This window comes from Nipponia nippon, unplaced genomic scaffold, assembly GCF_047370975.1.
Source record: "Nipponia nippon isolate SJK-2023a ecotype South Korea unplaced genomic scaffold, ASM4737097v1 scaffold_31, whole genome shotgun sequence".
Taxonomy (NCBI): Eukaryota; Metazoa; Chordata; class Aves; order Pelecaniformes; family Threskiornithidae; genus Nipponia; species Nipponia nippon.
Window position 1 is genome coordinate 1,273,494 of NW_028262349.1, and position 24,637 is coordinate 1,298,130.

General features: G+C 71.0%; 3 protein-coding genes across 4 annotated transcripts; all 3 read left to right on the forward strand.

Annotated features, from left to right (window-relative positions):
• The first annotated feature begins 852 nt into the window (after positions 1 to 852).
• MAP1S (microtubule associated protein 1S) lies at positions 853 to 8,771 on the forward strand. Its single transcript, XM_087769300.1, has 7 exons — positions 853 to 1,068; positions 3,045 to 3,146; positions 3,879 to 3,961; positions 4,078 to 4,218; positions 4,754 to 8,012; positions 8,135 to 8,352; positions 8,482 to 8,771. Exons 1-7 carry the CDS (start codon positions 891 to 893, stop codon positions 8,635 to 8,637), a joined length of 4,137 nt encoding a protein of 1,378 aa, XP_087625426.1. The 5' UTR covers positions 853 to 890; the 3' UTR covers positions 8,638 to 8,771.
• A 3,028-nt stretch (positions 8,772 to 11,799) lies between these two features.
• FCHO1 (FCH and mu domain containing endocytic adaptor 1) lies at positions 11,800 to 21,463 on the forward strand. Of its 2 annotated transcripts, none has more exons than XM_087769306.1 (29): positions 11,800 to 11,880; positions 12,945 to 13,001; positions 13,594 to 13,671; positions 14,304 to 14,395; positions 14,479 to 14,553; positions 14,634 to 14,775; positions 14,854 to 15,006; positions 15,097 to 15,201; positions 15,834 to 15,932; positions 16,034 to 16,130; positions 16,296 to 16,340; positions 16,430 to 16,502; positions 16,602 to 16,623; positions 16,713 to 16,767; positions 16,844 to 17,022; positions 17,101 to 17,125; positions 17,218 to 17,280; positions 17,365 to 17,407; positions 17,528 to 17,619; positions 17,727 to 18,350; positions 18,575 to 18,693; positions 18,787 to 18,892; positions 18,965 to 19,076; positions 19,165 to 19,320; positions 19,830 to 19,962; positions 20,051 to 20,250; positions 20,453 to 20,517; positions 20,617 to 20,781; positions 21,206 to 21,463. In XM_087769306.1, the coding sequence occupies exons 3-29, from the start codon at positions 13,645 to 13,647 to the stop codon at positions 21,226 to 21,228; spliced, it is 3,090 nt and encodes a 1,029-aa protein (XP_087625432.1). In that variant the 5' UTR covers positions 11,800 to 11,880; positions 12,945 to 13,001; positions 13,594 to 13,644; the 3' UTR covers positions 21,229 to 21,463. The 2 variants fall into 2 exon arrangements, with proteins under 2 accessions (XP_087625432.1, XP_087625434.1); XM_087769308.1 differs by lacking the exon at positions 11,800 to 11,880 and adding an exon at positions 12,137 to 12,210.
• Positions 21,296 to 23,795, forward strand: B3GNT3 (UDP-GlcNAc:betaGal beta-1,3-N-acetylglucosaminyltransferase 3). The gene has a single exon (XM_087769309.1). It carries the CDS (start codon positions 21,296 to 21,298, stop codon positions 23,714 to 23,716), a length of 2,421 nt encoding a protein of 806 aa, XP_087625435.1. The 3' UTR covers positions 23,717 to 23,795.
• Positions 23,796 to 24,637: the final 842 nt, after the last annotated feature.

Below are 24,637 nucleotides of genomic sequence, written 5' to 3' on the forward strand. Positions count from 1 at the left end.
TGCGGGTCTGCGTGGGCACCTGAGGCTGGGGTGGGACGTGCGGTGGGGCAGCGGGAGCGGGGGACGCGGCTGAGGGCCGAGGGCCGGGCCCGGGGGGCTCTGGTGGCCACGGCACCGGCTGTTCCTGCTCCGCTGGAGGCGGCGGGTGGAGAGGCGGGTTGGGAAGGGAGGCCGAGGGCAGGGGGCTGTGAGGGGGCCACACAGCCCAGCGCCATCCTGCTCCGTCCTGCACCGTGCAGCAGGGCATTGCCCAGGCCCTGCGCTGCACCGCGCTGCACAGCCCGGGCTGTCCTGCGGCCGCTCGGTCCCGCAGGGCGCTGCGGCCACTGCACAGCCCCTGCGCTGCGCCCCGCTGCGCTGCACAGCCCCTGCACCACGCAGGATTGCGCTGCACGGCATCGCCCCTGCGCTGCGTGCCCCCCACGCTGCACTGCTGCCACGCAGCCCCATCCCGGCACTGCACGGTGCTGCACGGCACTGCATGGCACTGCGTGGTGCTGCATGGCGTTGCATGGCACACCCCCAGCTCTGCATTGCCCTGCACAGCCCCGTCCCCGCCCTGTCTCCCACCACTGCATCGCCCTGCAACGCCCACCCCCAGCTCCTCACTGGCCTGCGCACCCCTTGCACTGCCCTGCCCTGCCCTGCATGCACTGCATGCACTGCAATGCCCCCGCCATGCGCGGGCGGCCGGACCCCACCCCTGCCGGCCCCACCCTGCCATTGCCCCTTTAAGACCTCCCCGCCCGCCGCCTCTCCCTCCGCCTTCCCTTTCCCCGCCGCGGTTTCCCATTGGCCGGCGGTGACATCAGTGGGCGGGGCTTGGCGGCGGTGACGCAGCGGGGGCGGGGCGTGGCGTGGCGTGGCGCGGCGGGCGGGGGGCGCCGAAGATGGCGGCGGCGGGGGCTGCGGAGGGCTCGGGCCGGGCGGCGGCGGCGGCTCCGGTTCCTCCGGTTCCTCCTGCCGGCCCCGCCGCGGGACCGCGCCGCTACTCGCTGCTGGCCATCGTGGGCGGTGGCTGCCACCGGCCCGGCCTGCTGGCCGCCGCGCTGCAGCAGCTGGAGCGAGGTGAGCCCGGGGCGGCCGCGGTGGTCCCGGGGCGGGCCCGGCCCTTCCCCCGTGCGTGGTGCTCCGGGCTCTGCCCCTCTCCTGCCGCCGGATCCGGGCCCCGGGGTCTGCCTCCCCCCCCCCCCCGCGTCGTGCCCCAGGTCGCCAGGGTCGGGACCCCCGAGCTCTGCCCCCTCTCCTGCCCCAGACCCCCAGGATCCGCCCCCCCAGGCCCCCAGCATCTGCCCCCCAAACCCCCCAGGACCTGCCCCCTCTCCTGCCGCAGACCCCCAGCATCTGCCCCCCAAGACCCCCCAGCATCTGCCCCCCAGGACCTGCCCCCTCTCCTGCCCCAGACTCCCCAGAATCTGACACCCCCCCCCAAGATGTGCCCCCTCTTCTGCTCCAGGGCCCCCAGCTCCTGCTCCCCAGGCCCCCAGGATTTGTTCCCCCCAGGACCTGCCCCCTCGGCTGCCCCAGGGTCCCCAGAATATGCCCCGCAGGGTCCCCAGGATCTGCCCCCCTAAACCCCCAGGATCTGCCTTCTCTCCTGCCCCAGACCCTCAGGATCTGCCCCCAGGGTCCCCAGGATCTGCTCCCCCAGACCTTCAGGACCTGCCCCCATCTGCCGCCCCCAAATGCTGTTCCCCCCTCCTGTCCCTCCCCTCCCCCCCCCAGACCTTGGGGTCTGCCCCGCTCTCCCCCTGGGCTCCGTCCCCAGGCTTTGGGGCTGCGGGTGGGCCGCTGTGACCTGTCCCCTCCCTTCGTCATCACCTGGGGCCCTGCCCCGTGCAGCTGCGGGGGCCAGATGCTGGGCTGGGGGGGGATGCTGAGCTCAGCTGGGGGGGCCGTGCTGCAGGGACCCCCTGCTCCCCTCTCCGGGCCCTCCCTGCGCTGTGGCCGGAGCTGGGGGGGGGTCTCAGGCCACGGCGTCGGAGCAGCCCTGCGCTGGAGCAGGTCCCCCAAATCACGGGGGGGACACACGTTGCCAGGACTGCCCTGTTGTCCCCCGTCGTGGGACCCTGCGAGGGCAGGACCAAACCCCGCTGGCCCCGAGCAGTGAAACCACCCCAAAAACGGCCCCAACCCTTGCCCGGCGCCTCGTGCAAAATTTGTGCAACCCCGCCGAGGCCCGGCCGTCTTACGCCATCGCCCGCCGGTTTGCCGGGCCGTTAGCGGGGGGCGGTTGCGGCCACGCTGGTCGGCTGCCACGGTGGGGGGCTGGCAGTCCCCCACGAATCCCCCTATGGGGTCCTGATGGGGTTGTGGGTGTTTTGGGCTTCCTGACCCCAAGCTGGGAGCGCCCACACCGGTGCCGGCAGTAGCACCACGCGCGCCGAATCCTCTGGCACCATTAATTCCTTTAATTGCCACCTTTGAAGAGGTGCCGGCAAGGTGCGCCCGTCGCCCCGGGGGCCGGGGTTTTGGGTTGGCAGAGCCGGTGCCGCTGTGAGTCACCGCGCAAGGTGCTTGCTGCCGGGCAGCCGATCGATGCATCAGCCTCATGCCGGGGTCTGGCTGGGTTTGGGGACCCACTGGGGTGTCCCCAAAGCCACCGGGCTGGCACGGCTGTGCCTTAGGGCGAGGTAGGAGGGCGAACCAGGGTGGGCTTGTGGGGGGGGACAGTCCCCACTGTGCTGCTGCTTGCATAAACTGGTGCCACGTGGGTGCTACGGTGCAGGGGCATGGTGCCAGTGGGTGCTAACAGGGTTGAGCCCCCCTCTCCCTTATTTTTGTCCCCCTCTCCCTTATTTTTGTCCCCCTCTCCCTTATTTTTGTCCCCCTCTCCCTTATCTTTGTCCCCCCTCTCCCTTATCTTTGCCCCCCTCTCCCTTATCTTTGTCCCCCCTCTCCCTTATCTTTGTCCCCCCTCTCCCTTATCTTTGTCCCCCCTCTCCCTTATCTTTGTCCCCCCTCTCCCTTATCTTTGTCCCCCCTCTCCCTTATCTTTGTCCCCCCTCTCCCTTATTTTTGTCCCCCTCCCGCTGCCTCCGAAGGAATCCGCTCTTGGGACATCGACCTCTCTTCCTGCAACCTGGACGAGCAGCTGAAGCTCTTCGTGTCCCGTCACTCGGCCACTTTCTCCAGCATCGTCAAAGGTAAAAAAAGGGGGCCCCCCCAGCAGTGTTTAATTAGTGGGGTGTGGGAAAACCCCCCCCAATCCAACCGGGGGGACGGCGGGGAGGGGGGCCGGTGGGGTGGGACTCGCACGTCCGTGCGAGTCCCACCCCACCGGCCCCCCTCCCCGCCGCCCCCCCGGCCATTGCAGGAACAGGCTTTGCTTTGTGGCCCCCCCACGACTAAGCCCCGTGATCCCCCACATGAAAAACCGCTTCCTTCGCCCATCCCCGGGGCGGGATGCGAATTCCCGTGGGAAGAAGGGAAAGGAGAAGATGGAGCGGGGAATGCTGGGGCTTGCTCTGCTGCTTCTGTCCCCGTGTCACACCAGTGGGTCCCCCCCTGGCAGGGGGGGGCCGTGGGAGGCGGTTGGGTCTCCAGCGGGTGTTTGCAGCCCCGAGACCCCCCCAGGGCTTGCGGCGGTGCTCGGGGGGGGACAGGAGGGGCTCCCCCAGCTTGTCGTCCCCCCCCTTCCCTCCTCCCCCTGCAGCAGGAAGGACGCGGGAAGCGTGTCCTTCGGCTCAACGGATCCGCTGGCCCCCGCGGCGTCCGGGAGCGGGACGGTGGCTGTCCCTCTTCCATGGGGGAAGTGAGCAGGCACTGGCCCTGCCGCTGTCCCCGTCCCCCCCATCCCATCCCTATGGGATGAGGCCAAACTGGGGTGCAGCCCCATCGTTTTGGGGAGGGTGGGTGTCAGCCCTCGCTCCCCGCAGGTCAGCGGACCCTCCACCACCGGGGAGATGTGCTGGAGACCCTGGTGCTGCTCAACCCTTCCGACAAGTCCCTGTGCGACGAGGTGAGCCAGGGGATGTGGCTGCGGCCCCTCCGGAGCCGTGGGCAGGGGGGTGCTGTGGGATGGAGCCCGCCAGCATCCTCACGTCCCCTCTGTCCTCACGTCCCCTCCGTCCCCAGCTGCGAAACCTCATCACAGACGTGTCGCAGCACAAGCTGCTGGTGTTTGCGGGGCCCTGCGTGGAGGAGACGGGGGAGCTGATGCTGCAGACGGGCTGCTTCTCTCTGCGGGACTTCATCCAGATCTTCACGGACAAGGAGGTGCGGTGCCGGGGAGGGGAGCTCGGCGGGGGGACCCCCAGGGAGGAGCCGCCTGCTCCCCGCCGGCTCCAGGCCTGGCTGCGGTGCGCGGGGGGGCCGTGGGCTGGCGCTGCCGGAGCGACTGTCTGCTCACGTTCTCCGGCGTCTCGGCAGGGAGCTGGGCATGGCGGCGGCGCGAGCGGGAGGCTGGCCCAGCCGTCTGCTCTGCAGGCAGCCACGCCGCCTCTCCCGCCGGCACGTCCCCTCTGCCGCGGGGCTGGGGAAGGGGCAGCGGGGCTGGGGGGCGATCGGCCGCATCCTGGCGCTGAGCCCCAGCTGAGGGTGGGTGTGAATGGGGGACCGGCCGCCCGTGCAGCGTGCTGGTGGCCAGCACCGGGTGCGGGGAGTGGGCTGGGGCTGCGGGAGCCCCTGGGGAAGGGATGCTCTGTGCCTGCCAGGGGAGGGGGGCTGAGGCAGGGCGCCCCCGGGCTGCCGCATCGCTGGCCCTGGGTGCCCCATCCCGCCTGAAGCTGTGGCTGTCCCCGTCCCCTCGCAGGTAGGGGAGATCCTGAGCTCCGCGGACCCCTCGGCCAAAGCCAGGCTGACCATCAGCTGCCCCGACTTTGGGGAGTGGAGGGACTCGGGCTTGGACCATCACAACCTCCAGGACTTCATCGAGCTGCGCTACAACCCAGGCTGCATCCTGCCGGAGATGGAGGGGCTGGAGGAGTTCATGGAGTACCTCTCGGAGTCGCTGGAGCCCCAGTCCCCCTTTGACCTCCTCGAGCCCCCCACCATGGTTGGCTTCCTCAAGCTCTCCAAGCCCTGCTGCTATATCTTCCCGGGCGGGAGAGGGGACTCGGCTTTCTTTGCCGTCAACGGTTTCAACGTCCTGGTCAACGGAGGCTCCAACCCCAAGTCATCCTTCTGGAAGCTGGTCCGGCACCTGGACCGCATCGACTCCATCCTGGTGACGCACGCCGGCACGGACAGCCTGCCCGGCGTCAACAGCCTGCTGCAGAGGAAGCTGGCCGAGCTGGAGGAGGATCCGTCCCAGAGTTCGCAGGGCAACGGGGACTGGGCGAAGAACCTCATCTCCCCGGAGCTGGGCGTCGTCTTCCTCAACGCCTCCGAGAAGCTGAAGGACATCGAGGGTAACTCCCGGGTGCTGAAGAGCTGCGACGAGGCTGCCCTGACCCTGCACTACCTGGAGAAGCTGGGCATCCGTCCCAACCCGCTGGCCCGGGACAGCGGACCCCGCGCGGAGCCCACGGTCCTCTTCCAGAAGATGGGAGTGGGCCGGTTGGACATGTACGTCCTGAACCCCGTGAAGGGCACCAAGGAGCTGGAGTTTCTCCTGCAGCAGTGGTCAGGCAACAGCTACCCCAAGGAGCAGGACTTGCCCCTGCAGTGCCTGACCTCCGTCTGCGCCCTGCTCGTCTGGCACCCCGTCAGCCCCTCCGAGAAGATCATCCGGGTCCTGTTCCCCGGCTGCACCCCCCAGGGCCGCATCCTGGAGGGGCTGGAGAAGGTGAAGCACCTGGAGTTCCTCAAGCAACCCGTGGTCACCAAGAATGATCTGAAGGGACCGCCGGCATCCCAACCTGAGAAGCCGCTCAAGCAGAGGAGGGCAGAGAGCAAGGAGAGCCTGAAGTCGGCTTCCAAGCTCAGCTTGGTGGATGCTGCAGCACCGGTGCCGAAGGAGAAGGCTCCGAAGGTGGAGAGGAAGGAGGTGAAGGCAGGGACCAAGGAGAAGCCAAAATCCCTGGGGGAGACGGCCAGAGTGGCGTCGGAAGAGGAGAAAGCCAAGGATGCTCGAGCCAAGCTGGACTCTTCAATGGAGAAGCTGAAGGCAGACGCAAAGCCGAAGCTGAGCAAGGAGAAAGCGGTGCCCAAGAAGGAGCCTGTCCCCCGGAAAGAGGAGAAGAAGCTGCCGAAGAAAGACGAGGGGGCCGAGGCGAAGGGGGAGGCCAAGAAGGAGGTGAAGGTGGTGAAGAAGGAGGCGAAGGCTGAGACGCTGCGGAAGGACACAAAGGAGAGCAAGGCAGAGGCCAAGGCTCCTGCCAAGACCCTGGCCCGGAAAACGCCGGTCCCAGAGACCCGCAAACCCCTGGCCAAGGCCGGCAGCATCAAGAAACCCCCCCTCAAGAAGGAACCGGAGAAGCCCAAGGCCAAAGCCCCCCGGGAGGCCAGCGGCAGGAAGGAGCCGGGGACCCCAGACGGCTCCAAGTCCTCCTCCCCCGAGGACATGCTGCCGGAGGCCGAGCGGGGCCGGGGGGCCGCCTCACCGGGGGCTGGCGGGAGGAGGAGGAAGGAGGAATCGACGGACGAGGGCATCACCACGGCCGAGAGCGAGCTGGAGCCCTCACCGCTGGAGAACGGGGGGGCCGGGGAGCCGGCAGGACCGGGAGACTCCTCCTGCCTGGAGAACGGCCTGGAGGACCCCGACAGCCCCCAGCGTTTCCGCTACCTGGAGAGCAGCCCCTTGAGAGCCGTCTGCCCCCCCTCGCCCCTGGCCAAGACCCCCAAGAGCGACCGCAGCGTCAACTTCGACCTGACGCCCACCGGGATGCTCAACCACGGCCCGGAGGGCGGTGAGGACGCCTGTGGCAGCTCTGAGGAGAAGACCCTGGAGATGATGTCTCCGGCCAGCTCGGGGCCGGCCAGCGCCGGGCACACTCCCTTCCACCAGTCGCCGGTGGACGATGGCACAGAGGAGCCGGGTGCCAGCACCAACAACCGGCAGCCCAACCCCTGGCCGCCGGCTGGGGGCAAAGCCTCGCAGGATGGCTCCGGCTCCTCGCAGGAGAAGCAGGCGGGCTGCCTCTCCCTCAGCCCCTTCAAGGACGATGTCCCCGACGTGTCCCCCACCGTCACCACCCCCTCGCTGCCGGCCGAGGTGGGCTCCCCGCACTCCACCGAGGTGGACGAGTCGCTCTCGGTCTCCTTCGAGCAGGTGCTGCCACCCGTCAGCGAGTCCCCTCCAGAGGAGGGCAGGCGGTCCCGGGGGACCGGGGGGACGCCGGAGCCGGAGGCCACCAAGGGCGGGTTGTCGCTGCCGCTGCGGCCGTGCCACCACCCGCCACGGGCTGACGGTGACACGGTGCCGCGGCCCGACCGCCGCTCCGACTCGCCCCATGACGTGGACCTCTGCTTGGTGTCACCCTGCGAGTTCGAGCATCCCAAATCGGAGCGGTCGCCCTCGGCCGCCGCCAGCCCTCGGGAGCTGTCGGACAGTGACCCGTCGCAGGAGCTGGTGCAGCGCCGGGGCCGGCCCCGCCAGCCGGTGGGCGAGACGCCCCCCACCTCCGTCAGCGAGTCGCTGCCCACCCTCTCCGACTCCGACGTCCCCCCGGCCACCGAGGACTGCCCCTCCATCCTGGCCGACGGGCTGGAGTCGGATGAGGACTCGGAGCAGCCCACCCGCGGCATGGCCAGGGCCCGTGACCCGCTGCCGGCCCCCATGAAGGACCCCTGCCCCATCCCCGCCCAGCCCGGCATCTGCATGGTGGACCCGGAGGCGCTGCCGGCCGAGCAGACCCGTGCCGGGAAGAAGGAGACCCCCGGCAAGGTGAAGAGGACCCCGTCCCGCGTGGGCTCGGCACCCGCCACCCCGAGGGCTGAGCCCCCCCGGCACCCCACCTCGGCCCCCAAGGCCAGGGGCCCCACCAGCTCAGCCCGCGACGCTGGGGACAAGGCCAGGCTGCCCCCCGGGGACAAGAAGGGCCCCTCTGGCGGGGACACCCGCGCCCCAGGGACCACCCGCAGCTCTGGAGCCCGGCTGCTGGCGGGAGCCGGCAGGGCGTCACCGGCAGGTACGGGGCTGGAGGGGGGGACGCGGGTGCGGGGGATGGAGCAGCTCGGGGGCACCGCCGGTGCCGTGCAATGGGGTGGGGGGGTTTGGGGGCTGCTGCTGACAGCTCCCGTACCCCGACAGGCACACGGGCTGCAGCCCCCCCGGGCCCCCCAGTCTACGTGGACCTGGCGTACCTCCCCGGCTCCTGGAGCGCCCGGACGGTGGACGAGGAGTTTTTCCGGCGCGTCCGCTCCCTCTGCTATGTGGTCAGCGGCGACGACCACCTGAAGGAGGGCGTCCTGCGGTCCCTCCTCGACGCCCTGCTCGCCGGCAAGCACCAGTGGGGCACTGACATCCAGGTGAGCTCCCCCGGATACCCGGAGCGGTGGGATCAGCCCCCTCCTGCTGCTGGGAAGCAGGGGGACGCGGTGTGGTGGCGCGGTGTGGTGGCGCAGTGTGGTGGCACGGTGCGGTGGGTGTCTCTGCAGGTGACCTTGATCCCCACCTTCGACTCACTGGTGATGCACGAGTGGTATCAGGAGACCCACGACCGGCAGCAGGAGCTGGGCATCACGGTGCTGGGCAGCAACAGCACCGTGGCCATGCAGGATGAGACCTTCCCTGCCTGCAAGGTGGAGTTCTGAGCAGGGGGGGCCACGGCGTGGGCTTCATCCCCACCCTCCTCCTCCGTGAGCCCCCGCTCTCCCTCCCTCCGCACCTGGTGACTCGGGGCTGCGCCCCCCCGCCACTGTGGCTCGCAGGGGAGGGAGAGGGGGGGTCTCCTGGGGGGAGATGGGGATGCTTCCCCCCCCCCCCCGCCCAGGACTGGCAGGGGCTCCCTGGGGCCCCGAGCCCACAGCACCCACACGCCGCACCCTCACACGCCGCGTGGTTCCCGCATGCCCACGCCGGAGCCGCGCGCTCCTCGCTCTGCGCCCGCCGCCGTCCCGGGGAGGGGGGGTGAGGGACCAGCCGGGGACGGGGCGGCCCTGCCTTTGGGCGCAGGATCCGTCCCCCCGCATCCAGTGGCGGTGCTGAGCCGTTTCCCGGCGGGCGGCGAGCCCCAGCTGTGCTCGATTTAACAGGGTAAATTTTGTCGTTTGCTGTTCCTACCCCCTCCCTGGAGAAGCCACTACTGCCCCCCCCGCCCCGGCCCGGGGGTCCCGGTCTCCTTCCTGGGGGGCTCTGGGCTGGGGTGACCTTGGCCGCCCCGGGGGGTTCCCGTGCCAGGGCTCGTGCCTGGGCTCGGGGGGCTGCGGCGGCTGCTCCTCCGGCACTACAGCCACAGGCGGTGTCCCCGGCACCGTCCCCCGCCCCGGCCGGACCCCCGTGGCCACCGAGAGCGATCGTGTGTCCCCCCCATCACGCTCAGCAGCTCGGGGAGGGGCTGTCCTCCACAGCCCGCTGAGACCTGGCAGCTCGCTGCACTGATGGCTCTTCCCTCCCTGACAGCGGGGGCGGTGGGGCCTGATCCTGCGCCCTGCAGGATCAGGAAAAAATCCTGCAGTTTTTAAGGGGTTTTGTGAGCGGAGAGCGGGGGGGGCCGGGCTGGGGGGGCAGGATCTGGCCCCCGCCCCCGGCTGGGGCAAACACTAACCCGTTTTGTAGGAGGCTCCTCGCTGGCTCTTTTTGTAATGACTTTTTAAGAAAAAAGGAGAAAAACAAAAAAAAGAAAGAACACGAACAAACCAACAGAAAATGTGAAAGCTGAACAAACCCGGCCTGGGCTGGCGGGAGGTTATTTATCCCCGGCCCCCCCGGCCCGGCCGGCGGCCGCGGGGGCTCTTACCTTGGATCCTATCGTCCTACGTGTTCGGGGAGGGGGGACTGAATGTTTCACCTTTTGGGCTTTATATATATATATTTTTTTTTTTTTTTGTAGCTGGAACCTCGTTTGGAGGTTGGGGGGTGGGTGGGGGGGTTGTGACCCCCCCCCGGCCTCTGCCCGCGGACGCCGGCACGCTCCCCGTCTTGCACGCCACGTTCCCGTTTGGCAAATGTGTTGAAAATGAGCATTAAAGAGAGTGTAGCTCCCGGCTGCTGGCTGCCTCCCGTGTTTGGGGGGGTCCCCTGGTCCTTGCGGCGGTGGGGAGGGGGGGCTGGGTGCTGCCGGGGGGTCCTGGGGTGCTGTGGGGCGGTTTGGGGGTGCTGGGGATGGGCTGGGGGGGGGGGAGGCTCAGCCCTGGGGGGGGGCTCTGGGGCCACATCCTGTGGTGGGAGAGGGGCTGGGGGGTCCAGGGCATCGCCTGGGGAGGCTGGGGGCTGCGCGGGGCTGGTGCGCCAGTGCGGCGGAGGATGGATGCGGGGTTGCCATGACAACGGCATCCCCATCCCCGCCGCCCCCGGCCCGCAGAGGAGGGGGCCCTGCGCTCGGCCCCCGCACGCTCGGCACGGGAGGGGCTCTGGGGGGGGCTGCAGCCTCCTGGGTGCTGGGGGGGGGCCCAGCTCCCTGTGCCCGGCTGTGGGGCCCAGCCCCCGCCCTGCGTGCTCAGCCCGAGCCTGGCAGCACCGGGGAACCGAAACCCACCCCGACCCCCCTCCGGCCACACCTAAACCCCCCCAGCCACCCCCAATCTCCCCCCCCTCCAAAACCTCCCCTTCCCCAAAACCTCCCCGTCCCCCGAGCCCCCCTGTCCCCAGGACCTCGCCAGGCCCTTGGCAGCGCCATGGGGGGGGGCTCCTCCGGGGGGGGGTCGCTCACCGGGAGGGCAGCTGTGGCCTCCGGGGCTGGGGGGCCTGGGGCTGCTCCCGGTGCTGCCGCCGTCACCGTCCCTTTGGACCCCAGCGCCGGCACTGCAGGATGAGGCTTTTTGCCGGCGTGGTGAATGGTCCCGGTCGGTCGAGGGGGCCTGTGGCCATGGGGAGGGGGTGGCAGCGCCTCGCTGGGGGCACCGAGGGGTTCTCCGGCATCACTGCCCCGTTGGCCACCGCCGGCGTGCCCGGGGATGCCATGGGGTCGCGGAGGTGCCCCCGAGAGCGGCGGCGGCACCGGCAGCGGCCTGACCCCGTGGATCCCACCGTCCCCAGCAGCGGGGCTGTTGGCGGTGGCACCAGGTGGCTCAGCCTGGCACAACCGAACCGTCCTGGCACAACCGAACCGTCCTGGAACAACCGAACCGTCCTGGGGAGCGGCAGGCGTCGATGGGACGAAAGCGAGCGGAACCGCAGCCTCCGTGACCCAACCATCCCAGCTCCGCCACCGGCACTGGTGGCTGTGGCAGCCCGGGCCGGTGTGGGGCCGGGTCCCCATCTCGGGGGGGGGGTTGTGGTTGACTCCCAGGGAAAAGGCCCCCCCCCCCGGGGGTCCCCACCCTCTGGGCAGCCTGCGCTGCCCGCTCCCGCTCCCCGCCCCGCAGCTGCGCCGCGGCCGCCCCGGTGTCAGCCGGAGCCGGGGCATGAGCTCAGCTCAGCGGGGTGCGAGGCACCGGGTGGCACCGGGTGGCACCGGGGGGCTGCGGCGGGGCTGCGGGGTCGGGGGGGCGGCGGGGGGTCGTGGCAGGGGATGCGGTCGCACCCTTGGCCCCGGGAGCCTCGGGGCGGTGGCGGGCACCAGGGACGGTGGGAGCGCCGGGGCCGGGGTGCCGGTGCGGGAGGCTCTGGGCCCGCCCCGCATCGCCCCCCCCCCCCCGCCCCGCGGTGAGGGGCGGCGGCCGCTTTAAAAATGCAAATCACCCCCCTCCCCGCGCGCGGCGCGGCGCCGATCCGGCCAATGAGAAGCGGCGGTCGCCGGCTGCGGTAACCGCTGCCGGGCGCGGTGACCAATAGCGAGGCGGCGCGGCGGGAGGGGGCGTGGCCTCCGCCTCCCCCGCCCTCGGCGCGGTCCCGGCGCGGAGCGGGCGCGGAGCGGAGCCGAGCGGAGCGGGGCGGGGGCGGCGGCGGCCCCGCAGGTGAGTGCGGCCCCGCCGGGCCCGGGTCCCGCGGCCGCCCGGTCCCGCTCCGCGGGTGGGGATGCAGGGACCAACCCCCGACCCGCCCCCGGCAGCGGGGTGCAGCCCTCGGCCCCGCCGCGCAGCCCCCCGCCGTGCGTGGGCGCAGCCCCCCGCCGCAGCAGCCCCCTCCCCGGGGCTGGGGGGCGGCGGCCCCCCCCCGCTCTGCGCGGCTCCCCGCTGCAGCGCGCCCCGCTGCCCCCTCCTCCCTGGAAGCCCCCGCCGCCGTGCCCGGTGCGGGCCCCCCAAGCGCCGGTGCTGCGGGCGCCCCCCCCGCGCCCCCCCCTGCAGGTGCGGGGCGCGGCGCTTCCCGCTTTTCTTTTGTTTTTTTTTTTTTTTTTGGGGGTGGGAGCCCCTGCACCCCCTGCGCGCGCCCCGGGGCCCCCCCACCCCCCGCGGTGCCGCTCCCCGCGGTGCCGCTCCCCGCAACGGCCCCGCTGCCCCGGGGTGTGCGGGGGTGCGCGGCCCCCCCCCGGCCCCCCGCAGCCCCCGGCCCGGGCAGGTGCAGCCGTTCCCGCAGCCGGGTGGGATACGGCCCCCCCCTCCCCCGCAGCCCCCCCCCGCACCCCCGGGGGCCGCCCGCCCCCCCCACCGCCCCCACCGGTGAAGGTCACGGCTTGCGGGTGGGCAGCAGCGCCGGGCCGGGGGGCGCGGGGGGGTCCCGGGGCGGCCCTGCCGCAGCCCGCAGGATGCTGTGCCCCCCCCCGTGCCCCCCGTCCCGCTCGGGGACCCGGTGGCCGCTGCCACCTCCAGGGACTTTGGCCGACAGCGATGGGGTGGCAGGTTCACGGCGTCCGTGGCCACTCGTGACCGGCGACGTGTCGGGGTCCCGCCAGGCCCTGACCCCCCCCGGTGTCCCCCCCCCCAGCCCCGCTTCCCCTCCAGCCTGGGGAGGCCGCGCTGAGCCCGCCCCGCTCGTGACACAGGTGGCTCAGCCTGCGCAGGGGCACAGCCGGGGCTGGGGGCCGGCAGCGGGGCGCGGGGGGCTGCGGCGTGCCCTAACCCCCCTCTCTCTCTCCCCCCAGACCCCCGGCACGCCGAGGATGATCGGGGGGGCCCCGCGAGCCCCCCAGCAGCCCAGGGTGAGTGGGGCCCCCCCATCACGCCAAGCCCCGGCCTTGCACCGTGTTTTGGTTTCCTGTTCTGCTCCGGCGCGTGATGGGGAGCGGGGCCGGGGGGGGCACGGCCCGGGGGTCCCCCCTGCCCCACGCTGGGGGGCTGCTCCGGCAGGTGCCCCCCAGCACGGCTGGGTGCGTTTGGGCTTCGGGGAGGGGGGCCTGGACGCCTGGGTCCCCCTTTCTGGGGGGAAGGGGCTCCCCTGGGTGGGGAGGGGGCCGGTGGGGGGTGGTTTCGGGGGGCTGGGGGCCGCCAGCACGGCCAGGAGTGGGAGCAGCCGCCGCCGCCGCGCAGCAGCCGCTCATTTATTATTTAGCTGCGTATCTGGTGTCGGGCCGAGCGCTGCCCCGGTGCCCCCCCCGGTGCCCCCCCCGGGGTACCGCACACCCCGCGGGGAGGGGGCCGCGGCGGCGGCGGGCACGGGGGAGCCTGCGGTTTCCATGGCCACCGGGCTGCGCGCCGCTTTCCCGGCAAAACCGGGATAAATACCGATGGGCGCGGGTGTGGTGCGGGGGGGTCCCCGCCAGGGCCCCCCCGCTAAGGGCTGTGTGTCCCCAGGGCGCCGGGAGCTGAGCTGGGGGTCCCTGTGCCGCCGTCCCCCCCTCCAAGATGTCCTACTTCAGCGAGCACTTCTGGGTAAGCCTGAACCCCCACCCATGGGTGCCCCCCACCCTCTGGGGCTCGCTGCGGGGGGGCCCCCAGCCCTGGCGGGGGGGGGTTCATCGCCACTGGTAATTTTGCAAGGCCCAATGGCTCCGTTAACGCCGCAAATTAATTGCGGAGGGAAGGGGGGCGCGATGGGTGTGGGCGCCCGCGGGTCCCCCGGCCGCGGTGCCGTCCCCGTCCCCCCACCCCGCGGGGATCCCCGTCCCGGCACCGCGGGGGGAAGTTGGCAGCGCCGCGGGGGCGCGAAGCGCGGCCGGTGCTTCCTGGTTCGTCTCTGCTGGTGTCTGGCAGCTGCCTGCATCTTCCTCTTTGCTCTGCCTCAGTTTCCCCGGCTGGGGTCACGCTGCCGGGGGGGTGCAGGGAAGCCACCCCTGCGTCCTGGGGGGGAGCGGGCAGCACCCAAAATAGCACCCGGCGTCACCCGGAGCGGGTCCGGGCCACCGTGCCCCGTTTGGAGTGTTTGCACCCCAAATCCTGCTTCCTGCCGCGCTGGCGGGTGCTCCCAGTGGTGGCACCGTCCCGGGGGGCCGGGCGGGGGTCCCCGGTGCCCACACCACGGGGTGCTGGGTGGGTTTTGGGGGCTGAGGGTGGTCCCCTGCCAGGGCGAGAAGAACCACGGCTTCGACGTGCTCTACCACAACATGAAGCACGGGCAGATCTCCACCAAGGAGCTGGCCGACTTCGTCCGCGAGAGGTACCGGGGCCGGGGGGGGCGACCGGGGGGGTCCCCGGCATCGCCGGGCTCTGTCCCCAGCGCCCCCTCCCCGCTGTCCCCAGGGCCGCCATCGAGGAGAACTACGCCAAGGCCATGGTGAAGCTGTCTAAGATGGCCACCAACGGGACCCAGCTGGGGTAAGCGGGGGTCTGGGGGGTCCGGAGCACCCTGAGCCGGGGGGGGACCCCCACTCATCCCTGCCCGTGCCCCCCCCCAGGACCTTCGCGCCGCTCTGGGAGGTTTTCCGCATCTCCTCGGACAAGCTGGCCCTCTGCCACCTGGAGCTGATGAAGAAGCTGCACGACCTCATCAAGGAGATCTCGCGCTACGGCGAGGAGCAAGGCCGGGTGCACAAGAAGGTACCGCACCCCCCCCGCCCCGTCCTCTCCCACCTCACCCCAAAACCCCCTGCCCACCCTCCCCTGTCCCCCCCCAAGTCCAAGGAGGAGGTGTCGGGGACGCTGGAGGCCGTCCAGCTGCTGCACGGGGTGGCCCAGCTGCTGCCCAAGTCCAAGGAGAGCTACCACAGCAAGTGCCAGGAGTACGAGCGGCTCCGCAAGGAGGGCACCAGCCAGAAGGAGATCGACAAGGTGAGACCCCCCCTGTCCCCCCGCGATGGTCCCTGTCCCCCCGCGATGGTCCCTGTCCCCCCGGCTCATGCCCATCGCTTGGTCCCGCAGGCAGAGCTCAAGTCCAAGAAGGCGGGCGAGGCGCTGCGGCGGGCGGTGGAGAAGTACAACGCTGCCCGGGCCGACTTCGAGCAGAGGATGCTGGATTCGGCCATGGTGGGCAGCGCCGGGGTGCGGGCAGGGCTCGCGCTGGCACTGCTCAGGCTCCCGGTGCTGGCCGCGCAGTGCGGCGGCGGCACGGGGCAGGCTGGTCCTTGGGGACGTGCCACCCTGGCTGAGCCCCGCTCCGTGGTGATGCCAGCCTGGATGAGCCCCGTTCCCTGGGGATGCTGGCCCCTGGGGACGTGCCGCCCTGGCTGAGCCCCCCTCCCTGGGGATGTGCCACCCTGGCCGAGCCCAGCTCCTTGGCGATGCCAACCCTTGGGGATCCCCCTCCCTGGGGACGTTGGTCCTTGGGGACGTGCCACCCTGCTTGAGCCCCCCTCCCTGGGGATGTGCCACCCTGGCTGAGCCCCGTTCCCTGGGGATGCCAGTCCCTGGGGCTGTGCCAAGCTGGCTGAGCCCCCCTTCGTTTTGATGCCCGCCCCCAGGGCCATGTGCCACCCTGGCTGAGCCCCGTGCCCAGGGGATGCTCTCCCTTGGGGACGTGCCACCCTGGCTGAGCCCCCCTCCCTGGCCATGCCAACCCCTGGGGACATGTCCCCCTTCCTGAGCCCCCCCTCTCTGTCCACACACTGACCCCTGGGGACATGCCACCCTGGTTAAACCCCCTCCCTCTGCCCCTCCAGCGCTTCCAGGAGGTGGAAGAAGCCCACCTACGCCACATGAAGGGTCTCATCGGCTCCTACTCCCACTCCGTGGAGGACACCCACGTCCAGATCGGGCAGGTGAGTCCCCAGGGAGGGGACAACACCAAGCTGTCCCCCCTTTTACTCTTGAGTATGATGTGTGTCCCCCTCTTTTTTTTTTTTTTTTCCCCCCCCCCCAGGTGCATGAAGAATTCAAGCAAAACGTGGAGAACATCGGCACCGAGATGCTGCTGCGGAGGTTTGCTGAGAGCAAGGGCACGGGGCGAGAGCGGCCAGGTGAGGCTGTGGGCAGCGTCCCGGTGGGCTCCCCTCCCCATTTGCACGAGGGCGACGCTCCCCCTCCTCGCACGAGGGCAAAAGCCCTCGTGCGAGGAGGGGGGAGCGTCGCCCTCGTGCGAGGATGAAGCCACGGTGCTGGGCTGATCCAGCTCTTGGTGACAGGAGCGCTGGATTTCGACGAGTATCGGCTGGCCCCAGCGCAGGAAGGCAAGTACGTCTGCATCCAGCAGCCCCACGCCGGGGATTTTGGGGTGTTGGGGGTGGCTGCTCACCGCTCTGTGCCCCCCCTCTCCCAGGACCCAAGAGGAGCCGTAGCAAAGCTTTCCGTATCCCTGGGCTGAGCCGTAAGGAGAGGGATCATGATGCTGTGTAAGATCCCCCGCGTCCCCACATCCCCACGTCCCCACATCTTCGCGTCTCGCATCCCTTCCCCTCTTCGGGATCTAACGCTGCCCCGTCATTCCCCAGGGAATCCCCGGATGCCGAGGTGGTGAGTATCCCAGTGCCAGCCCCTGGAGTTGGTTTTTTCCATACTGGGAGGACTGGGGAGCAAGCGCCTCTCCGAGCATCTTCCTGCAGGGCTGCCCGGAGGTGGATGAGGACGGGTTCACCGTGCGCCCTGACGTTGCCCACAGTATCCTTGTGCTGGAGGGGGGGGGGGGGATTTCTGGGGGGTCCGAGCGTGGGGTGTTGCCTTGACGGGGGCTCAGCCGAGGCGGAGAACCATGTCTGCTCCTCCAGCGACTCCGACTACGACGAGGATGAGCCCCGCAAGTTTTACGTCCACATCAAGCCGGTGCAGCCCCGGGAGGCGGACGGCAGCGCCGAGGCCACCATGGAGCAGCTCAAGGCCACCGTGGGGAACCTCATCCTGCCCCCCAGCATTGGGGTGAGCCTTGGGGGGGGCTGCGGGGTCCCCAGGGGCCGTGCCAGGGCCAACTGACCCCCTGTCCCTGTTCTCTTGCAGGGCACCATCAGGCGACAGTCATCCCGTAAGTGCCACCCCGGGGGCTCGGCGTGGCCATGGCTCGGGGGTCCCCTGGGCTCCGTGTCCCTAACGCTGCCCGTCCCTGTCCCTCCGCAGGGCACGTGGCATCTCTGACCCCGGCCTCGAGCAACGCGGACCCCGAGGGGACACTGACGGCAGGTGGGACTGCGGGGGGTTCCTGGGGGTGCGGGGGGGTTCTGGGGGTGCGGGCTGCAACCCCTGGCGTGTCCCCTCTCCCCGCAGGTGACGGTGCAGGGCGGGGGTGCCCGGCGGCGCAGGTGAACAGGTACGGGGCAGGGAGGGAGCGGGGTGCCGTGGGGTGGTGCACCCCGCGCTGCCGCCCCCCAGCCCCCTCCCCAAGGGGTCCCGGGGGGGCACTGAGCCACCCCCTCTGTCCCCCACGCAGCGGCCCCAGGAAAGTCCCTCTGGACGCGGTGCCCCCCGCCGCTCTCTTCGGGCCCCCGCTGGAGTCGGCTTTCGAAGCGGAGGATTTCCCGGGTGAGGGTTCAGAGGGTCGGGGCGGAGGGAGCGGGATGGGGGACCCCGGTGTCCAGGGTGCTGTGGCCCCCCCCCCGCAGTGCTCTGACACAGGGGTCTCCCCGCAGCCCCCCGTGCCTACGTCCTCACCTCCTCCTCCTCCCCATTCTCCTCCTCCTCGCCGGAGAACGTGGAGGACTCGGGTTTGGACTCGCCCTCGCACCCTGCGCCTGGACCCTCCCCAGACTCGAGACCCTGGACCCCGCAGCCGGGGACACCACAGAGCCCCCTCCCCAAGCGGGGCGGCCCACCAGACCCCCTGCCGCCACCGCCGCTGCCCGCCGCCCGGGACCCCGGTGCCTGGGTGCCACGGCCCCGCAGCCCCGCCGGCCGCCTCCCCGAACCCCCCGGCTTCGCCGTCTTCAGCGGCCCCGGGGCCGAGGGGCTCTGGGAGGACGTGGGGACGGTGCCCCGGGGACGTAGCCGCTGCCCCAGCGGCCCGGCACCCCGCGAAGCCCCCTCGCCCGACCCTTTTGGGGAGCCCCCGCCGTGGGTCAGACCCCGCAGCCCCGGTGGGGACCAGCCCCCGCTGCCCTGTCCTTCCTCCAACTCGGCCTCCTCCTCCTCCTCCTCCCCGGCCCCCCCCAGCGGGGGGGAGTCCTCCAGCCCCTCTCCGTGGACCTGCCAAGGGTTGGGGACAAGGCTGACCGAGGGTGGCACGCCAGCGGCACCGCTGCCGCAGCCTGAGCCGGGTGAGTGGCAGGGGTGCAGGAGCTGCCCCCACACCCTGAACTCTGCCCCCCGCACCCTTAACTCTGCCCCCTGCGCTGGCCGCGGGGTCTCACCTGGCCCTGGCTCGGCTGAGAATGAGGCTGAGACCTGCTGAGCTGGTGGCACTGGTGAGACCCCGCCGGAGCCCCCCGGGGGGCCCTGCCATGGCAGGTCTGTCCCCTCACCCCCCATTTGTGCCCCCCAGATGCTCTCCCCGCCTGGCCCAGCGCAGCCCCCCGGGAGGTCCCGCTCGTGGCCCCCCCTCGCCGCTCCCGCACGAAGAGGCCGGCGACCGGCCCGGCTGCGGGCAGCAACACCGACCTGGTGCGTGGCCGGGGCGGGGGGAGCAGGGCTGGGCTGCGGGACCCCATGGCGGGGGCCAGACCTGGACCCCCCCGACGTCCTCTTGCCTTGCAGTCGCGCTCGCTGAGCCCCTCGCCCTCCTGGAGCTGTGGCCCCTCGCACTCGGCACCCGCCAGCCTGGGCGAGCGGGGCTTCTTCGCCGTCTCCCAACCGGCGCTCGGTGGGTCCTGGGAGGCTGGGGGGTCGCGGGGTGGGGGCCCCATATGGGCTCTGACCCCGTCTGCCTCCCCAGGGCTGTCCCGGGGTCCCAGCCCCGTGGTGCTGGGCTCGCAGGATGCGCTCCCCGTGGCCACCGCCTTCACCGAGTACGTCCACGCGTACTTCAAGGGGCACGACGCTGACAGGTACGGGGGTCCCGGGCGGGTCAGGGTCCCCCCCCAGCCTCTGTGTCATGATGGGGGGATCCACTGACCCCCCGCCTGTCCCCGGCAGCTGCCTGGTGAAGGTGACGGGGGAGCTCACCATGTCCTTCCCCGCCGGCATCGTCCGCGTCTTCAGCGGGAGCATGGCCCCCCCAGTGCTCAGCTTCCGCCTGCTCAACGCCGGCGCCATCGAGCAGTTCCTGCCCAACGCCGAGCTGCTCTACAGGTGCGGGGACGCGGTGGCACCGCGGCACCGGCTGCGTGGGGGCGCCTGGGCTCTGGCAGCCGGGGGATGCAGCGGTGGGGAGCTGGTATTGGGGTACAGGGGGTGCCTGGAGGGATGCGGGGACCTTGGGAGGTGGTGGGTGCAGTGATGGGGTACAGGAGGGGTGTGGGCACCCTGGGAGATGGTGGATGCAGTCATGGGGAGCTGTATATCGGGGTACAGGGGTACCTGGTTTCCTGGGGATGCCTGAACATCCTGGGAGCAGTAGATGCAGTGATGGGGAGCTGGGTATCGGGGTACACGGGGTTCCCAGGGGGCCTGAGCGTCCTGGGAGCGGGTGAATGCAGCAACAGGGAGCTGAGTATCAGGGTACAGAGGGGTCCCGGGGGTCCCGCAAGGCGTGGGCATCCTTGGGAGCCGGTGGGTGCAGTGATGGGGAGCTGAGTACCGGGGCGCTGGGTTTCCCGGGGTGCCCAGGCAGCCTCGCTGCTCTGATCCCGTCCCCGCAGCGACCCGTCCCAGAGTGACCCCAGCACCAAGGACTTCTGGCTGAACATGGCGGCGCTGACCGGGCACCTGCAGAAGCAAGCGGAGCAGAGTCCGGCCGCCTCTTACTACAACGTGGCTCTGCTCAAGTACCAGGTGAGCCCCGGGACCCTCGGGTCCCCCACCCAGCTCCTGGGGGCAGGAGGGTCTCGATGCCCCCCTCAACCCTCCCCGATTCCCCCAGTTCTCACGGCTGGGCCCTGGCTCGGCGCCGCTGCGGCTGTGCGTGCGCTGGGACTGCTCGCCGGGCGCCACGCGGGTCAGCGTTGAGTACGGCTACAACGCCGGTGCCCTGGCCCTGCCCGTGCCCCTCACCAACGTCCACGTCCTGCTGCCCGTGGACGAGCCCGTCGCCAACCTGCGGCTGCAGCCCGCGGCCAGCTGGTAAGGGGGGGGAGACACAGGGGAGCGGGGCTCCCAAACGCCCCCAGGGTGAGAGAGGGGAACCCTGGGCTGGGGAACGGGGTGCTGATGGGGTGGGGAAGGCAGGGACGTGTCCCCTGGGGGTGGGAGCAAGGGGGATGGGGTGAAGCAGGGGGGCGGTTTGGGGGTCTGGGGGCTTGGGGACGTGCCTGTGTCCTGGCAGGAACCCGGAGGAGAAGAGGCTGCTCTGGAGGCTGCTGGATGTCCCCGGTGCCCCGGGGCAGGGAGGTGAGGCTGTGCCCGCGCAGCTCGGAGGGCACGGGGCAGGGGAGCAGGGTCCGGCCCAGGCCCCTGCAGACCCCCCACCCTCTCCGCTGTCCCCCCCAGGCTGCGGCCGGCTCTCGGCCAGCTGGGAGCCCCTCTGTGGGCCCAGCAAGCCCAGCCCCGTGGCAGCCCAGTTCACCAGCGAGGGCAGCACGCTGTCGGGCGTCGAGGTGGAGCTGGCGAGCGCCGGGTACCGCATGTCACTGGTCAAGAAGAGATTTGCTACAGGTACGGGCTGGCGGGGCCCGGGGGGTGCGGGGTCCCTTCCCCACGGCCCTGGGGGGTGCGGAGCCCTCTCCCCATCCCCTGGGGCGTACAGGGTCCCTTCCTTGGGGTGCGCAGGGTCCCTTCCCTGTTCTCCAGGGTGCATGGGTTCCCTTCCCTGGGGTGCATGAGGTCCCTTTCCCAGGGCGGACAGGGTCCCTTCCCTGCTCCCCATGGCCCTGGGGTGCATGGGGTCCCCTCCCTCCCACCCCAAGCTCTGTTCCCCCCTCACTGGGTGATGCCCCATGGCGCTGTCCAGCCTGGGGAAGGGTGCAGGTAGCCCAGTTTGGGGCCAGCATCAAGCCCTGGCCCCTCGGTGATGACCGTCCTTGCACCGGGCACATGCCCCCCATCCTCACAGCCCCTCCTCACCACCTTTCCTCCGCAGGGATCTACCTGGCAGGGTCCTGAGCCGCCTCCCGTCGGACCCTCCGAGCCCCCTGGGCTTCCCCTTGGTTGTGTGAACTTGAAACACTGGATGGAGGCCGGCCGGGGAGGGGGTGCTGCCCGGTGGGAGCCCCCCTCCTCCTCCTCCTCCTCTTCCTCCTCTCCCTCCGGCCCCCGCCCCGTGGCTGTCACCGCGTTGTCTCCTGCTGGCCGGCAGTCGGTCCCCTCTGCCCTCCCCTGTGCTGTGAAGGGAGCAGGAGCTGCTCTTTTATTAAACACTTTATTTTCTAATAACCCCTCCGCCGGCTCCCGCCTGCCTCCTGCTGCGATGCCCATCCCCGGGGCCTCCAGGCTCCTCCTTGGAAACAGGGCTCGGCCGCCGTGCCGCGGCTCCCCAGGGGCTCTGGCGTTGCGGGGCCGAGGGAAACCGAGGCAGGGAGCCGGCAGCGCTTTGCCGAGCCCATTCCTTGTGCCCGTGGGTGCTGCTGCTCCGCCTGTGGCAGGTGGACGGGCAAGGGGGTGGGTGGACAGACGGACGGGTGGACAGACAGCACCTGGCAGGGCAGGAATCCCCGCAGGAGATACCTGTGCCGCTGGGGCCTCAGCGCTCCCGGTGCGGGGAGAGACGCGGTGCGAGGATGGCCCCGAGCTGGCTCTGCGACAAGGTACCGGGGGGTCTTGCCGGGGGGGCTCGTGGCTCTTTGCCGTGCGGCGGGGTCTGAGCCGGCGCTCCTTGGCACTGGGATGGGGCCCCCACCTTGGGCAAGGGCTGGCCCGATCCGGCTGGGCTCTGCGCGGTGCCGGTGGGCGAGCGGCGGCTGGGCTCTTGCCTGGGAGGCCCCTGTCCCGGTGCTTTGTCGCTGAGGGCGAGGGCTGCTTGCAGCAAACACGGGTGGGCTCCTTGCACCCAGGACCACCCCACCGCCACCTCGCAACACCTCCAGCTGGTGGTAACTCCTCCGGTAACCCCCCCATGCCAGCGGGTCCGGGGGTCTGCGTGCCCTTGCTGGCCATCCCCAGGTCCTGGGGCTGCGCCCTGTTTGCTCTCCCAAAGGAGAACGCCCCCCCCGGAGCCAGCGGTTCATCGCTCGCTCCGGGTCCGCTGCACATTTCCCAGCGCAGTCGGAGGAATCGGGCCCTGCCCTGCACCCAAGGGTGCCCTGCCCAGCCTGGGCCCTCCTGGCTGGTTACCTGCGACGGCGCGACTGGCGTGGGGAGATCTCCCTGCTCCCCTCCATGTGCCAGGAGCTCTGTGCTCCGGCTCCGCAGGGAAGGATGCTGTGCCCCGGCTCAGGGCACCTCTCCGGGTGTGGATGCTCGGGGTTGCAGGGATGCCCAGTGCCGAATCCCGCTCCCCATCTTGCAGAGCACATCCCGGCGGTGCTACAGGCTGGAGCTGTGGGGTCTGGTCGCCGTAGGGCTCCTGGGGCTCTGCTACCTGCTCTACCACGATGACCAGCTGTGGCCCAGGGTGGCCCCCGCGCGCAGCAGCCTCCCCCCCAGCCCACGGGCAGCCCCCAGGCTCCCCCCACCCCGGCCTCTGCCCACCCCTGCCCCATGCGTGGCCAACGCCTCGGTGCACAACGTCTCCGGCTTCGCCAAACTGCCCGGCCAAGTGCAGGACTTCATGCGGTACCAGCACTGCCGGTCCTTCCCGGCGCTGCTCGGCGTCCCCGACAAGTGCGGGGGGCCTGAGGGGTCCCCCAACATCTTCCTCCTCTTGGCCATCAAGTCATCACCGGTGAACTACGAGCGGCGGGAGGTGATCCGCAAGACCTGGGGGCAGGAGAGGACCTTCGAAGGAGCCTTCATCCGCCGGGTCTTCCTCCTGGGGGTGGCCCCCAGCGCCCGGGATGCCAAGAAGCTCAACCGGCTGCTGGAGCTGGAGCAGCGGGAGCATGGGGACGTGCTGCAGTGGGACTTCAGGGACACCTTCTTCAACCTGACGCTGAAGCAGGTGCTCTTCCACGCCTGGCTGGAGGAGCACTGCCCCAGCGTTGGCTTCATCTTCAATGGGGACGACGACGTCTTCGTCAACACAGACAACGTCGTCCGCTTTGCCGTGGCCACCCAGGGCGCCCAGGAGCAGCACCTCATGGTGGGGCAGCTCATCGTTGACACCGGCCCCGTCCGGCTCCAGCGCAGCAAGTACTTTGTGCCCACGCAGCTCCAGGCCTCTGCACGGTACCCGCCCTACTGCGGCGGCGGCGGGATGCTCATGTCCGGCTTCACTGCCCGCGTCATCTCCCGGGAATCGCGGGACATCGAGCTCTTCCCCATCGATGACGTCTACCTGGGCATGTGCTTGGAGAAGGCAGGGCTCCTACCCACTTCCCATGCTGGCATCCGGACCATGGGCATGGGGGTGCTGGCCAACACCGACACCTTCGATCCCTGCTACTACCGGGAGCTGCTGCTGGTGCACCGCTTCATGCCCTACGAGACGGTGGTGATGTGGCAGGCCATCCACGAGCCCCAGCTGCTCTGTGGCAGGAAGGTGAGCATCTTCTAGGGCGGCCAAGGAGGACCGAGAGCCATGGGGACAACGCTGGTGCAACCCGAGGGCTGCTCGGGCTGCAGCTCTCCCCAGATCCCTGGTAGCTGCTGCTGCCACTCGGCGCTGCCACACTGCGAGGGGGGGGGTCCCCGGGGACCCCGGGGCTGACCCCCATCTCCACCGCAGTCCCGCTGGGAGGGCAGAGCGGCGTCTGCGAGGCCGAGCCCTGGCTCCCACCCTGGGGACTGCCAAGTGCCACCGCGTGTCCATCCTGCCCCTGGCCTGTTTCTGCCTGGTTTTACCCCAAATCTGCCCTCCCCTGGCCAGCGGAGCCCCGGCACCGGAGGGAGAATAAACGAACCTGTGTTGTTAATGAGGACGTGGGGTCTGGAGCCTTCCTGGGGCACTGGGGTGCAGGGAGGACGGGGCCGGCTCGGGGGAGCACGGGCTCAGGGTGGGAGCAAGGGGAGCCCCTGGCCCCACCGGGGTGGGCGCTTACCCCCAGCGAGGGCCCTGCCCCGGGGGTCCCTCCGCCGAGCCCCCGAGGTCCCCGCGCTGTCCCCAGCCCCGTCAGCGGGCTGGGGGGGATGGGTTGTGCTGCTGCCTGCGAGGCTGGCGATGGCCCTCGGCGGAGGTGGCCCTGGCCCCGGTGGGATGCTCGGTGCCAGGAACAGACGGTGCCGTGCCACACCACACCACAGGCACGTGCCGGGCTCCGGGCCGTGGGAGGGGGGATATAAGCAGGGGGTAAGGAGCAAAGCCCAGCGGGACGGGGCCATGGCCACAGCTGCCACCTGCCTGAGCCTCGGGGTGCCGTGCCGCGGGTGCCATGCGGTGCTGGGTGCTGGCAGCCGTCGCGGCAGAGCCGGTGCAGCAGCTGTACAGGCACATGAGTTCATCCACGTCCGCATGGCCTCGTGCAGGGGCACCCACGGG